The sequence below is a fragment of the Acinonyx jubatus genome, chromosome B2, assembly GCF_027475565.1.
Source record: "Acinonyx jubatus isolate Ajub_Pintada_27869175 chromosome B2, VMU_Ajub_asm_v1.0, whole genome shotgun sequence".
Lineage (NCBI taxonomy): Eukaryota > Metazoa > Chordata > Mammalia > Carnivora > Felidae > Acinonyx > Acinonyx jubatus.
In genome coordinates, this window is record NC_069385.1 from 44,720,858 (window position 1) to 44,736,215 (window position 15,358).

The window sequence follows — 15,358 nt, forward strand, 5'->3', positions numbered from 1 at the left end:
TCTAGGATAAGTTTATCTGTGAACTCTTTCCCCTATTAAAGGACTGTTTCATAAGTACCCTGAACCCAACCAACATAACAAACATCTTAAGCTTAATATATTTCCCAAATCCAGATTTTTTTCTTATGAAAAATAGCACTAATGCCAAACATTTCATATTTAATCTGATGGAGACAACTGCCTGTTTCTGATTTAAATTTAGTCTTATATATGAACATGTTAGTCAGATTTGCTTGCTAATTATTAATCACATTCAGTATGACTGAACTGGTAAAAATATAAAACACTAGATTACATTATAGTATTGTGAAAATACCTCTCAGGGTCAGATTTTATTGTTAAAATGTTGGATTTAGGGTAGCTTAACTGTTATGCCTTTCCTCCACAATGCTAATAAGATAAATAGTCAAAAATCTCAAAATTTAGGATAAATTCTGGATTCCAGTCAGATAATCTTGTTATGCCTGTAAGCTTAGATCTTCAGCCAGATAAATAAATACATATCATTCAAATAGGTTTTTGGTTCATTCACATGCAGTTACAAGGGGATTTCAGAATCCATGTGACTTTCTGCTGTGAGATTAAATTTTGTGAGATATAAAGTTTTCCCTGGAAGGAAATACACTTGTTATAGAGCTTAATTCACTTTTCTTTTTTTAATGTTTATTTTTGAGGGAGAAACTGTGCACAAGCTGGGTAGGGACAGAGACAGAGGGAGACGCAGAATCCAAAGCAGGCTCCAGGCTCCAAGCTGTCAGCATAGAGCCCAATGCAGTACTCAAACCCATGAACTGGGAAATCATGACCTGAGCTGGAGTTGGATGCTTAACTGAATGTGCCACCCAGGCACGCCAGAGCATAATTCATTTGTAACCAACTTATGAGTTATTAAGTGTAAACAAATTTTGTATAGAGTTTAGCAAACAAATCCAAGTAATAAGCTACAAAGTTGAATATCTGTTACTAAGAAAACTGCTTTATATTTACAGAATCTTATCTCAACCCTTGGTGACAGCTATCTTCTTTTATTCTAGCCAGAGATAATATGAGCGGGGGGAAACCTTCATAATGTATTGTGTACTATTTAAGCAGTCAGCATGCTGAAGTAGTTTCAGAATTGGGACTAAATAAATATAGTCCTGAGAGTGGGGAAAAAAAAGAAATCTCTTTTCTTGTCAAATGTTTATTGATCTTGTGATTTCACAAAAGGAAAAAGTGTTAATTAAAACCTCTAGAAACCACTGATAACTACAGAGTTTATGGCAAGTTTATCTTTGGTGTGTAGCTGAAAATCAGACTTAGCAGCTGAAGTGACCCAAGTACTCTTAAAATATCCTATATACTGTTTTGGTACACTCAGAATTTTATTACAATGGATAATTTGTAATTTATAGAGTTAAGAAAGAGATTCATTTATCAAAGTCCCATAATAGACCTTTGGCCTGAATTCATCATATTCACTGCTCAGAATACCATACACTGAGAGAAGTGTGTTTAGCTATGTTTCAAATGATAGAAAATGAGGATGGTCTTATGATCTTATTATCTTGTATTTTATTAACCACAAGAAAAATGGGGTGTGGAGCATGGGAGGTATAGATTTGCTAAAACACTCTGAATACATGAACAAAAAATCAATTAGTAAGAGCTGTTTGTAACATAGCATTCAACACCAACTGCTTTAGGTTTAACATGTTTTACCCAGACTGTCGACTTTCTTGGTAAAGATGATATTTGTTTTTTCCTTTGTTGTCATCCACTCTAGATGCAGTAAGGGTTGTTTTAAAATGAAGGCTTCATCTTCCAAGGGGTGGGGGAGGACAGATTCAAAGTATTTCAGAGCCTGTATTCCTGTCTACCTACCTGACTGCATTTTGCTTTTAGCATTAACAACATTCTCTGCTTTCCAATTCTCTTTATTCTAGTCTATGCAAGGGAAGCTTTCTAAAGAAAAATTGACTACTCAAAAGATGATGGAAGAGCTGGAAAAGAAAGAAAGAAACCTACAGAGATTAACAAAAACATTGCTTGATGTGAGTAAAAAAAAATTCAAATTGCTGTCAAAGAATGATTCAGTACTTAAGTTAAAGCACATGCTTATTTTGTACATATCATGGAATATTTTTAGTTGAAGACTGGATTTTGATATGTCAGTTAATTAAATCCATTAGGTTTCTTACAAAGTTATAATCAAAAAGGTAAACTTTTATTTTTCTCATGTCTTAGAATACAACTCCACAGACTTAACTACAACAGTCAAATGCTATATAGAGATTAGGTCCCAAAGTAATTGAATAAAGTGTAAATTGAATATAAACAAAATTATCCTTGAAAATCCTTAAGAAGGGTGCAATGTTAACACTTCATCATTGGAACAGATTATACTTTCTTCACTTAATTATAAGCTGACCTATATGGCTTACATTATACAGAAAATACTTACTTTAGTTTTTTAACTCTAATCATGACATTTTGCTTCTAAATACCCAAGAATGCATCTCCAAAAGTTAGGGACATTTCCTGTACAAACATACCACCATTGTCACACCCAGTAAGAATAATGTTCCTCGATATTGGATAATACCTAGTTTATACTAAAATTTCCCCTTTGGGAAATTCAAATGCTTTTTATAATGACAGTTGAAACTAGCATTCAATCAAAAAAGACCATGAGTTGCATTTTATTTTGTCTTATAAATCTAAAGTTTCTCATTTTGTCCATGTTAGTGACTTGTTGACAAACCTGGGCCTGTTGTCTTACAGAGTTACAGATTGTCAGACCTAGATTTGCCTGATTGCCTCCTCATGGTGTCATTTATCTTGTTCTTTACCCCTTCTATTTCTTATAAGCTACAAGAAGAACTAAAGATGTCAGTAAGTCAAGTCAAACATTTTTTTGTCATTAATACTTTGTAGGCATTGTTCATATCATCAAACTATATATGTTTGGTTATCCCACTGTAAGTGACAGAAATACTGAGTTCACCGGGTTAAAATGGTTAAAATAACAGACTTATTCTTCCCTTTGTTACATTATGGCCTCTGCAAACAGTAGGTAATGTGTGGAGAGCTACTTAGGTAACTGTGTGAATATGCGGTTTATTAGCACCCTTTCCCTTGATGGTTTTCGTATTCACTGGTGATAATTGTCTGGATCGTTACGTGATTAAAATCATATTTTTTCCTAGTTATTTTTATATTTATTAGCTGGCATTCATCTATTAAAAAATCTTTTCCTCATCAGTGCAAGCTATTTGGTAATTTTTAAATAGAGTTCCAACTGGAAAGCTTTATATTGTCTCTAATTAGCAGTTTTCAGGATGAAGAGTAGATAGATGGTGACAGTTTGGGGGATAAGGTGAAGGTAGCTTTTTCTGAGTATGATAATTTATGAGTTCATATTGATATTTCCAATTCGGATTTCACAATTCAAAATTATTAGGGGTTTTGTTTCCTTCTTTGATTTTATACTTGTATTTCTTTTTCTCTTTTGCTGAAACTTTTGGTACCTGTCAACATTAACAAAACATAAAAACTTTTTCCTCAGTTTGCAACAGATAGTTTAAAGTAACTAAATCATTATCCCTACTAACGGTAAAACTATAGGATGAGGTTTAAAATTTCTTCATAGGTCTTTTTGTTCTTGGGATAAATCTCATCATAAAAAAACACATACATAACCCAGATGCTTATCAGGTGATGTTATATGATATGAGATACTCCTAGACACTGAATCTGGATTTGTTATCTTTCTCAGGTTTACCCTGGGGCATGAGATGGTCCAGAGGAACCATTCAATCATTTTCACTGTTTAAATTCTTTTTCTTTTTTTTTTTTCCCTACTGTGTGTATGCAATTAAACTTGGTTAATGTGAATGTAATAGGACTCTATCATTTTGTTTATAGATGGTGGAAAATGTTAACCTGTATGTCCTTTGAGTACCTTCCTCTGATCTAACAACCTGATTTTTGTTTTCTTTATGCGTTGCAGAACCAAAGACAAACAGAAGAGACGTGCTCTTTATTGGATCAAGGCCAGGAAGGAGACCAATCCAGGCAGCAGACAGTACTCACTAAATGGCCACTATCTGATTTGAGTGTGATTGATCAGCTGTTCAAGGAAATGTCCTATTGTTTGTTTGACTTGAAGGCATTGTGTAGTATTCTTAATCAGCGTGCTCAGGGCAAGGAGCCTAATCTTTCCTTATTACTGGGAATCAGATGTAAGTGGCTGATGCCTTGTCCTTACTATATCGCTTAGCAATTAGAAACCTGTCTTCATGAATCGGGAATTTCTGACTGCCTTTTTTCTATTTGTTTTTATGTCCTTTCCTACTTAGATTTATAAATCTCTGAATAAATCTGTAGGTGTGTAAATAACCGTTATTACTTCATTATCATTATAGAAGTGATCAGGTTCATAGTTGATTCAGACTGCCACTTGGCAGACTGCCTGTGTGGATGAGCTCTGCTGAATCTGTTAATATGTGACTGGAGTGGTAGTTAGGGGTGATTTCCTGGTTACTCTTCTAAAAGCAATGATTCTGTTTGCTTTCATGTGGTAATTCTCTAAGTTAATGACCCAGCCATCTGTCTGCATTAAACTATTTGAGAAAAGATACTCATTTGCTTTCCTATGCAGTGTATGTTCTATGGCAATGACTTAATGTATGTACCAGTGCTGTCACAAGAGCTGGTTTTCATGGCCCATGTATCTGTTGCCCTTGTCATGCATACATTCTGACTTTGTCCCTTTCAGTGTGTCACCCACCCATTATCCCTCAGTTCCATCTTCCTCCACACATAGTTGCGAGAGAGCTGCCCCAGGAATATCCTAGAGTCCTTCTGTGCTACTTTTGCAGAAACACACATCTCTGCTTGTGGTTCTGAATCATTATGATATTGACATATGTTGGTCTCTTTTTAATACAGAAGAAATGGACATAAGTAAAGAGACATGAATGGAGTAAGACTTTTAAGTATTATGCACCTACCATGTTGTATTGAGCAATTATCTAATAATAGAGTTAATAATGTAACTAGACTGGGGACTAGTTTTATTTGCAGTTTCATCAAAAAGATTCCACCATCTGGCATCATGATAGTTGTTTTGGCAAACCAAGTAATACTTTTGATCAAAGTATATCCCTTTTTAAATGAAACTGTAACTGTGCTCAGAGATGTCAGTAGAGTTTTCCCTTCCATTTCACAGATGTGTATGTACACACATGAGTGTGGGTATGTAAAAAATATTTGAAAGTTTAAGTATATTCACTCACTCAGGAAGTAATTTTTAAATGCCTTATACGGTCCAGGTACTAAGATGCTGATAATGCAATTGAACACTGCCCTTGCCCACACATAAACTACTAGAGCATTGTGATGAGTACTATAATTGAGATATGGACAGAGGATGGTGGGAGCCTAAAGGGAAAACTAATTAAGTCTACCTGGGAAGGGCTGTGAAGACTCCGTGGGTAGCTGGTGTTTGGGTTGAATCTTAGAGGAGGGAGAATTTGCCAGGTGAACATGGGGTGGTTTAGTTAGCAGTGATCGCTCAGAGCAACCAAAAGCTCACACACAAAAGACTTATTTTCTTCACCATTTTAGAGCTGGTCACGCCTTCAGTTCTTTTGTAACCTTCTGCATTTGTATTCTCCTGTATAGTATTTGTCAACCTTTCCAGTTATCAGATTAAGAGAGATTTCCAAATGTGAATGAAAGGAAGACTCAAGAAGTTTGCCACATTCACCTCCCAGTGTATACCCCTTCCAGTATTTAAAGTTTATACTCCTTACCTTATAGTTTGGTACTGTGAAAATCTGACCAGACTGTTCACTTGTCAAAAACCAGTGGATTATTTTGAATCTCCAGTCCATTTTGAATCTCCTCACTCCATCCACTGTCCATTGATGCTTTTCATCCCACCCTTTTTTGTAAATGCGCTGCTACCATGGTTTCCATGACTTTGTTCTCTAGGTTCTGCTTCTATCTTTATGACTGCTTAGTCTCAGTCTTCTGTGGAATTCTCTGCCACTTAAATATTGGTGTCTCTCATAAATCTTTTGTTGTTGATTTTTTGTTTCTTTTTTCAAATTGGATTATTTGTGCGGTTTTTGGTACTGAGGTGTATAAGTTCTTTATATATTTTGATATTAATCCTTTATCAAATATATCATTTGCAAGTATCTTCTCCCATCCAGTAGATTGTCTTTTGTTTTATTGGTGGTTGTTTTTTTTTGTTTTTTTTTTTTTTTTGCTGTGCAAAAGCTTTTTATTTTGGTATAATCCCAACATTTTGATTTTGCTTTTGTTTCCCTTGCATATTTAGAAACATGTTTCTGTGGCTGATGTCAAAGAAATACTGCCTATGTTTTCTTCTAGGAGTTTTATGGTTTCAGGTCTCATATTTAGGTCTTTAATCCATTTTGAGTTTATTTTTGTGTGTGGTCTAAGAAAGCAGTCCACTTTCATTCTTTTGCATGTAGCTTGTCCAGTTTTCCCAACAACATTTGTTGAAAAGACTGTCCTTCTCCCCCATTATATATTTTTTCATCTATTATCAAAGATTAATTGACCATATAAGCATAGATTTATATCTGGGCTCTTTGTTCTGTTGATCTATATGTGTCTGTTTTTGTGCCAGTACCATACTGTTTTGATTACTACAGCTTTGTAGTAATACACCTTGAAATCTGGGATTGTGATACCTCAACCTTTGTTGTTTTTTCTCAAGATTTCTTTGGCTGTTTGGGATCTTTTGTAGTTCCATACAGATTTTAGTATTGTGCTAATTCTATGAAAAATGTCGGTATTTTGACAGGGATTACATTAAATCTATAGATTGCTTTGAGTAGTATGGACATTTTAACAATACTAGTTGTTCCAATTTATGAGCTCAGTATATCTTTCCATTTGTTGGGGTCATCTTCAATATCTTTCATCCATGTTTTATAGTTTATGGTGTACAAGTCTTCACCTCGTGGGTTAAGTGTATTCCTAGGTATTTTATTCTTTTTGATGCAATTGTAAATGGGATTATTTTCTTAATTTCTCTTTATGCTGTCTCATTATTGGTGCATAGAAATGCAACATATTTCTCTATATTTCTATAATTTTGTATCCTGTGACTTTACTGAATTAATCTATCAATTCTTTGGTAGTCTTCAGGGCTTTCTGCAAGTAGTGTCATCTACAAATAGTGAAAATTTTACTTCTTCCTCAACAATTTGTATGCTTTTGTTTCTCTTTTTGTATATTTTTCTCTGAGTAATACTATCCACATTCTTTAGTTTTCTGTTAGCACCGTACCTTTGACCCATATGGACGTTTATCTCTTACCGTGCCTAGAATGTTCCTTCTGGGCTCTTGACTATACTAACCTTACGTTAGAACCAGCTCTTCCACAGGCATCATAGACTCACTATATCCAAAACAGAAACTACCTTTCTTCCCTCCCTAAACCTGCTCCTCCTCTCAGTGAGTAGCACCACTATCCACCTATCATCCCAACCTAGAATTTTGTCTTCCATCCTGCTCCTTCTTTTATCTGTGTGTTTCCTGTGCCTAGTCCCTAATCCCTACCCAACTCATGATGGTTAGGCTGTATCATTTCTACCGGTCCTTCCTAGCATTCATTCCTACCATTACATCTCCGTTGCACTGTTGCCTTAAATAAAGCTTTCAGATTCCTTTATCTGCACTGTCTAGCCCACTTTCCCCTACTAATGCATTTTTTCACATTGCTGCCAGAGTTCATCTAACCTATGGTGATTCTGATTTCTTAATACTTACAGTCCCCAAAATAGAGATAGGCAGCTCCCACGTGCCTCTTCCAGCCTTGTTTTGTGGCACTTTCCTCTCATAATTTGTACTCTCCCATTTTAGAGCTGGTTACTGACTTTTTTTTTTTTTGAAGTTCCTCAGATTCTTTGGTTTTCTGCCTTTATACATACCTTTGTTCATTCTGCTTCCTTGGCCTATCCAGTGAACCTGTACCCTTTCCAGTTAAGCTTGTTGTCCTCTTCTTTGTGCCACTGTAGCTTGTGTGTGGTGCTAGGTCTCTCACAGTACTTGACTGTGCTTATTTGTTTATGAAAGTGCATGTAAATCATTAAGAATAAGTCACTACATCCATTATTTTGCTGGCCTCAGCATCTAGCATAGTGCCTGGATCATGTTCAGTTAGTGTTTGTTAAAATAACAAATAAGTTAACCTGACTCTTATGCCTCCAGTAAGCTACCAGTGCCAATGATGGTAGAAGGAAAGACTTACTTTACGGTTATTGGCTCCGTCTGCTTTTAGGTTGAGATGTGCTGACAAAGAAAGGAACTGATGAAAATAATTAAAGCTAGCTGACTCAGGGCCTCACCCTCAGTTACTCAGCCATTGGGCAGCTAGCCATCAGTTCAATTCAATTGTGTGGGGTTGTAGGCTTTCAACACTATACACACACACACACACACACACACACACACACACACACACACATACACTTACCATATGTTTTGGAAATTTGTGTTTCCATGCCAATAAACCCACTTTGCAGTCTATAAAAATTTAAGCTATCACCCCTGAAAACAGAAGTGATTTTCAGATTTTTGTCAAGTCAGAAGAAATGAATGCTGTAGTTGAGCTTGATGAGAGCTATTAGAGCATGTTTTTTCCTACTTTGGGAATACTGTCATCCTTTAAACATGTTGAACATTTGTATTACTATATAGGTTTAATGCGACTTAATTAGCAAAATTTTAACAGGACTAAGTAGTAAGATCTATTTAATAGTGAATGATACATAATTTAAACCTTAGCCGGACTCATGTTCAGCATATGGCATTATATTTCTACTTATAATTAAGTTTAAAAATCCTAAAGTGACTTTATTTGGAAAAGTTTGAGACATTCTCTCCATATTTTATTTCCACAGCAATGAACTGTTCAGCTGAAGAGACTGAGAATGACTACAGCCCAGAGACACTCACTAAAAAATTGTCAGATGTATGCCAGTTACGGAGGGACATTGACGAATTAAGGACTACAATATCAGACCGCTATGCTCAGGACATGGGAGACAACTGCATTACCCAATGATCAACTATTGGTCCCACAGCAATAATGACCCATTGTTAAATGCTGCTGTGTTACAGTTCTTCATATTTCCTTTTAGGAGCCATAATGGAAAGTCACAAGTGACATATCGCTTACACATAGGATTTTTTTCCGTAAATTTGTTTTATTGGGGTGAGAAAGGGGATTTGAAGAGGTTTCAAAGGGGCTCATCTAATCAGGCCAAAAGAATGACTTACTATTTGAAAAATGTGATAAAGTGTTTAAGAAAAAAAAAAAAAAAATCTGTATTCTCAAACTACTGATCATAGGACCAAGCTGTGAAGAGTGCCCTTCAGATAATGGGGTAGGATTTTTTTTTATCTGTAATTGTGTGTGTGTGTGTGTGTGTGTGTGTGTGTGTGTGTGTGTGTGTATGTGCGTGCGCACGCGTGTGTGCGTGCATGTGTGTTATTCACAAAATTATAAGGATTTCTAGGGTCAAAGCAAAGCTTCTAAGAAAGGCACACACTGTTTATTCTTGTATTTCTTTTCTTTCATGTAGAAGCTTGTGTTGTACTTTGGGGTTTTCAAGGGCTGGCTGAACAAGAGTATTCAACAGGAGGCAAGTGTTTTAATAGTAGTACAGCTGGCAAAACCATTTGTATTTTGAACAACCACTGTGCTGAGATGATGAGGTTGTGGGATTGGGTTGATTTTAGTACTGTAGATAGGTCAGCTATTTTTCCAGAGTGATTGTGGATTGCCTTAGAGGTATGAAATTTTGATGTGATGATCTTTTTCATTAGCATTGTAATTTATATATCACAAGGCATTTTAACATAATCTGAACTAATTTTAACATGTCCCTTACTATTTACAATTACTATTTACTTACATATATCAATGTAAACAAAGCCATAAAGAATTAATGCAAACCTTCTAAGGCTGTTGTAAAAGAAGGATTAACTGAAAAGTCACTCTGGAACAGTAGTTTATTTATCCAATTCTCAAACGTTTACATTTCAGGAGTTTTGTATATGTTTTAAAGTTTTAAAACATAAAGTATATGTTTTAAGAAAAGCCAGTCTGTATTCTTTATATCTGAATTATCACTAACATAAAATTTAAACCAGGTGATGTTTCAATTCCATTTATTAAGTAAAGTACATTAAAAACAGGGTTTTTCATAGAATACAAACTTGACCAGGTTAGTTCTTCTTCAGGAATACAGGATATCACTATGAAATGCAACTGATTGTTAAGTAGACACAATTATTTAAACTTCCAAATGAGTATATTACTGTTTTAGTTGGTATTTTGGAAGGACTATGTATTTTAATGCCTTTAGAGCATTTATTGCATTCTTTTGAATACTTATAGCAATCATTGTCCTTTAAAAACTGGTTTGTTTTCTTGATGCAACCAGGTCTCATACAGGTCAAGACTAAATAAGAGAGAGAAGGAATAAGGGGTGGTAATCAAGCAGGAAAATACTGTTTGGGGCAAGAACAGATCATGTGTCTGGTTTTTGTTTTGTTTTGTTTTGTTTTGGGTTTTTTTGCCAGGCTTAAATACTGGTATAAAGGCTGCTCCTAGAAAAGATTTTTCTTAAATATTTTCAGCAGTGAAAACATATGTGGGATAAGAACTTCAAGGAAACTGCCCACGAAGACATTCAGTTCAAAATTTGGCTTATATGCAGTGCTCAGTAAGTTATTTTAAGGTTATGTTGCAACAGTCAGTTATAATACATTGTAAGGACATCAGACTTTGTTTCTGTTCAGTGCCTGAGTATTCCTTACTCTTGCTTCTTAGGATCTGGGCACTAAGAAATCAGTGCATTATAGTGATTCTGCATCCCAAGGTCCCTAACTTAATAAGGAAAAGTCACTGGTAAGAACGTGGCATTCTAATGTGTTCATTTGTTTTCTTAATGTTGGCGGTTTGAAGACAATCAGGGAGCAGTAAAGTTATACCAAAAATCTGATGCAAAGAATTCTGCCTTGTAAAAGTATCTAGAAAAATGGGCCTTTACAGTAAAATAGATAATAACATCTGAGAAAGATAAGAGATATGCAGCACACATTTTTACATTCTCTCTGAATAGAAATCCCTACCCTTATCCCCAGCCTCCACGGTTTGGGAAATAAAGGCACCCTAAGGTGATAGTGCTAATGCACATAAGTAATCACTGATTTGGGTCACTCGGTTCTTAATGTCTTTGAGGTTTTTTAGTATATGTTTTGGGGTTTTATGGTTATTGTTGTTTTAAACAAACTTTTGGTCATTTGTTTTAATATACTGTAGATACATTTTTGTTTTCTGGCTTAGGATAAAATAATTTGATTTTTTCAACAAGTTTTCTAAAACTTACAGAATTTGACTTAATTTACTTGTCTTGAGATAAAAATGTTTTAACTTAGTAAAAAATTGACAAACTACTGATGTATTTCAGTTTCCAACATGTATACTCCCCCATAAATAAAAAAGGGAAATAAGATGTGATAGTTCAGGTATAACTCTGAATTACAAAATGTAATCTCTTGGAGTCTGGAGTTTGTGAAGGGACCTAAATAATAAGTAGAAAGCCTTGGAGGGAATTGGGGGTGGGGGGGGTAATGAAACTAGTAGTAGTCTAATTTGTCAGCATTTAATTTTGATTTTATTTTTCAGAAAATTGCCCTCTCCCTAGATAACCTCTTGTGTTAGAATGTAGTAATAGTGATATCTCATTGAAAGCAAAGATTTTACTATTAGGTCAAGTAAGATGGGCAGATAGAAAACACTGTAGTGTCTTATCCTAGTTTAAAACTGGGATGTTCTTAGAAGTTATTATACTGATATATATCTGAGATGAAAATTAACCTAAATTTTGAAGTTAAATCTATTTGAAAATTTCCTTATATGTGAAAAAATTTTAATTATGCTTCTGTGAATTAAATGCTTATCTTCTTAGGAAATGTCTTATGCAGTATTAACATTTATTATTGATCTGCTGGGTTTTGAAGTTGAGTTTATTCTGCCCCAGTGACACTAAAGCAAGGATAAAGTAACAGTATCTCAATAAAAGACCCAGTTACCTATGCAGATAAAATTAACTGAATCAAAGGCACAGTAGTTGTCTTTTCATTTGATGTCCAAAAAGGATGACTTTAGTTTAACTTAGTAAATTTTCAGTGGCCTCTAATTTTAAAAGCTCAAGTGTTGACTGGGTAAGTCATGCCTGAATTTTTTTTAAGTGTGGCCCCTTCTTATGTTTGAAATGGGGTTCAATATTTAATATTAACAATATTGTTTTTTAGTGAAACTTATTTTGGTCATGACAGCTTATTAAACTGAATTAGACTTCTTTCAGTAACTTGTTGGAGACAATCTCAAGGGCCGGAAAGTGTTGCTAAAATGGATATTGTACATTTCTGACTCACTAATGAGCTTATAAGTTAATTTTGTCATAGTTCAAGACATTAATAGAAATCTCTTAGAGGATATTTTCAAAGAAATCTGTATTGGGAAAATGTTCTTTCGATATCAGTAATAGTTCATTGAATAACTTAGCAGCGGAGAACTTGGACTATATTTTTACATAGCATAGCTCAGCTCATGCACACCTTTAGTTTGGATTATTGGTATTCTTTTATGTAAATTTATATCATTGTAGATATGTAATTATAGTAAGAAGCCATTCTCATAACCTTGCTCAGACTATATCATTTGAAACTGCCAGTAGCTGTAGCTCTCAGAGCCAAAGTTAATTCATTTTGTTTCTTTCCATTTTGGGCAAATTTTGGTGTTCACAAAATGAGAAAAATGATTTCCTATTTGATTATAAAGAGTATAATTTCTAACCTACCCCAAGTTGCCATGGTGGCATATTACTGTATGATAATATTATACATTTAATCATGAAGGGGGAGAGCTTTTGGATTTTTAGAATTTTCTTATTTAAAAGTATTGAGTATATTAATGTAGTTTCAAATCAGTAATTCATTAACAACACTTGCAGTTGCATACAGAGAGAACCTTTTGTGCCTTTTTGCCTGCAGTAAGCATTCATTTCTATTTTACATGAGTTATAAGAATGTTGATGATTATTGCACCTTGTTCTTCTGTAAACAGACCTGATTAAGGATTTTTTCTTAAGCAAGGAGCAGTTTTTCATTACTAGGTAAATACTTTAGGAAACTTGAGAGGAGGGTATCGGATACGTCTTTGGAGCCCAGCCCTTTCCCAGTCTAGTGAGCAGGAAACTCCTTCGGAATGTAGTTATTTGTGTGTATATGTGTGTACATATGTGTATAAATATTTAAATACAGAAACATAAAATTTGGCATCACATTGGTGTGATGACAAGAAGTAGTAAGGTGCTAGGTGGTTACATTAAAAGCACAGCAGAGTGTATAATCAGTCACTGTGACTGGTGGTTTTGTAAACTAGGTTCAGTTTTTGAACCACCCAGAATACCTCATGTGTAAATAAAATGGTCATGACTTAATTGAAATACAGTTATTGTAAAGAGAATGTGAAGCCACTGGTTGGCTTATGCCTTCTGATCTATCATTCTTGCCTCTTTTTTTGTAAAGGGGTTTTTTTGTTTTTGTTTTCTAATAGGGTTTACAGCTAGAATTTTGAATGCCAAAGTTCTATTTATTAAATTAAAAAAAGTTTTCAATGTTAATGGCTAAGTATTTTTCCACTGGACTATTGTTTGTGATGTTGGAATTTGTTTTTACAGAGAAATAAATTTTTTATAAAACGATGAATGTCTTCCAAGTGCCTAATGTTAATATAAGAATGTATTGGAAATTGTAGACTCCACTGAATTCTCAGTATAAGAATATGCTGACTTGACTTTTAGATAAAAGCTTCCTATAAATACACAAGAGAATCTTTGACTAGAACATGGATTTTTCTTTCAGTCTCTGTTACGATTTCTTTATAGTTATAACTGAGAAAAGGTTTTTTTCTCAGGGCCTTGCCATGAAGGGCACTGAGATTTTCTGATGACAGGTGCCATAAATACAAAGGCATCCCTAGATTTATTTTAGCCAATAGTGCTGTGTCCCCCTTTTGAATTTTTAAAATCCCTATTTAAATCAATAGTCTTCTTTCTACTTTTCCAACAGACAAAATTGGTTTCAGTTTTCCCTATTGCTGGAAGGTTGGACTGACAAGTTAAACCTTTTTTTATTTTCCCCCCTTTAATCAAAGGTTGAAACCTTATTGAAATATATGCAAATACAACCTCATTAAAAGGTAACCATGCAGGGGTGTTGACATCTCAGCTTTGATGGTTTGCTAGCCTAGGCCCAGAGATGCCCTGTGGATGGCACCCTCGGTCCTTGTTGGTTCTGTTCTAACGCATATGGGCAGCAGCCTCAGTGTCTCTAGGAAGTTGGTTGATATTTGGATTAGCAGTATCTGTTTTCAGTCCAGCTAACTTGGTATTGCTGTCATCTTTCGCGAGGCATCTAATTCAGTTAGCAGGAGAAGGACCACTTTGGAAATCATGTATCACAGACCATTTAGGTTGCAAGCAGATGTCTTATGAATAAAAACAGAGTGGATAAAATCCTAGAATATGTTTAAGGTGATTTGTGGAGAGAGTTCTCCTTCAGAATGAAAGATATGATGATTTTTTATCTGGTTAAAAAAAAAGCGTTTTGATGAGGGGAGTCAACAGAGAGCTTTTGATCGTGTATAATCCCAGTGATTTTGTCAATGGTTTGCGCTTCTTTTTATGCCAATTTCCCCAACCAAACAGAACCATTCTGTGTGGGAACACAGAGGACTCCATTTAAAAGAGGTGTGAGATGCATTATTAGTATTGGCACAAAATGGCAGAGTATGGATCCAGAAGAGCAAACACTTGAAAAATGATAACACTCTAACATCTTTTCAGTTAAGACATTCTCCTTGATTTGAAGGAGTTCCAGTTTGAGGCTTGAACTTAGGATAGAAGATTTCCAAAATATTTAAATAACACTGCGGTCCTGTCAAAAATTTAATGTGATCACAAAAATAACAATCTTTTTTAGTCAACCTATATTTACTTAAACTCTGTCTTCACGGTCACTGCTGATTCCCTCATAGGAGAAGGTTTAAACTAAACACACATCTACCTTGTAACCCAGAAATTCTGCTCTGGGTTTTGAGAGATAAATATAAACATATGCCTAAAAAGCAACTTGTAGATGAATGTTCTTAGCAGTTTTATTCGCAATAGCCAAAAACTGGAAATAGTCCAGAGGTCTGTTAGGTAGGGTTCTCAGAATTTGAAACAGTGTTCTTTTACAATCCTGTGTTCTATTG

At 34.9% G+C, this 15,358-nt stretch overlaps 1 protein-coding gene across 4 annotated transcripts in view; it reads left to right on the forward strand.

The window, feature by feature from the left end:
- CEP85L (centrosomal protein 85 like) overlaps window positions 1-13,805 on the forward strand; it is a 169,039-nt gene extending 155,234 nt beyond the window's left edge. For 3 of the 4 annotated variants that reach the window (XM_053222328.1, XM_027057011.2, XM_027057012.2), the window contains 3 exons: window positions 1,926-2,033; window positions 3,992-4,223; window positions 8,928-13,805. In XM_053222328.1, coding sequence (XP_053078303.1) covers window positions 1,926-2,033; window positions 3,992-4,223; window positions 8,928-9,091 — 504 coding nt within the window. In that variant the 3' untranslated portion in view covers window positions 9,092-13,805. The remainder of the gene's footprint in view (window positions 1-1,925; window positions 2,034-3,991; window positions 4,224-8,927) is intronic. The other variant, XR_008298373.1, reaches the window with a different exon arrangement.
- The last annotated feature ends 1,553 nt before the right edge of the window (window positions 13,806-15,358 follow it).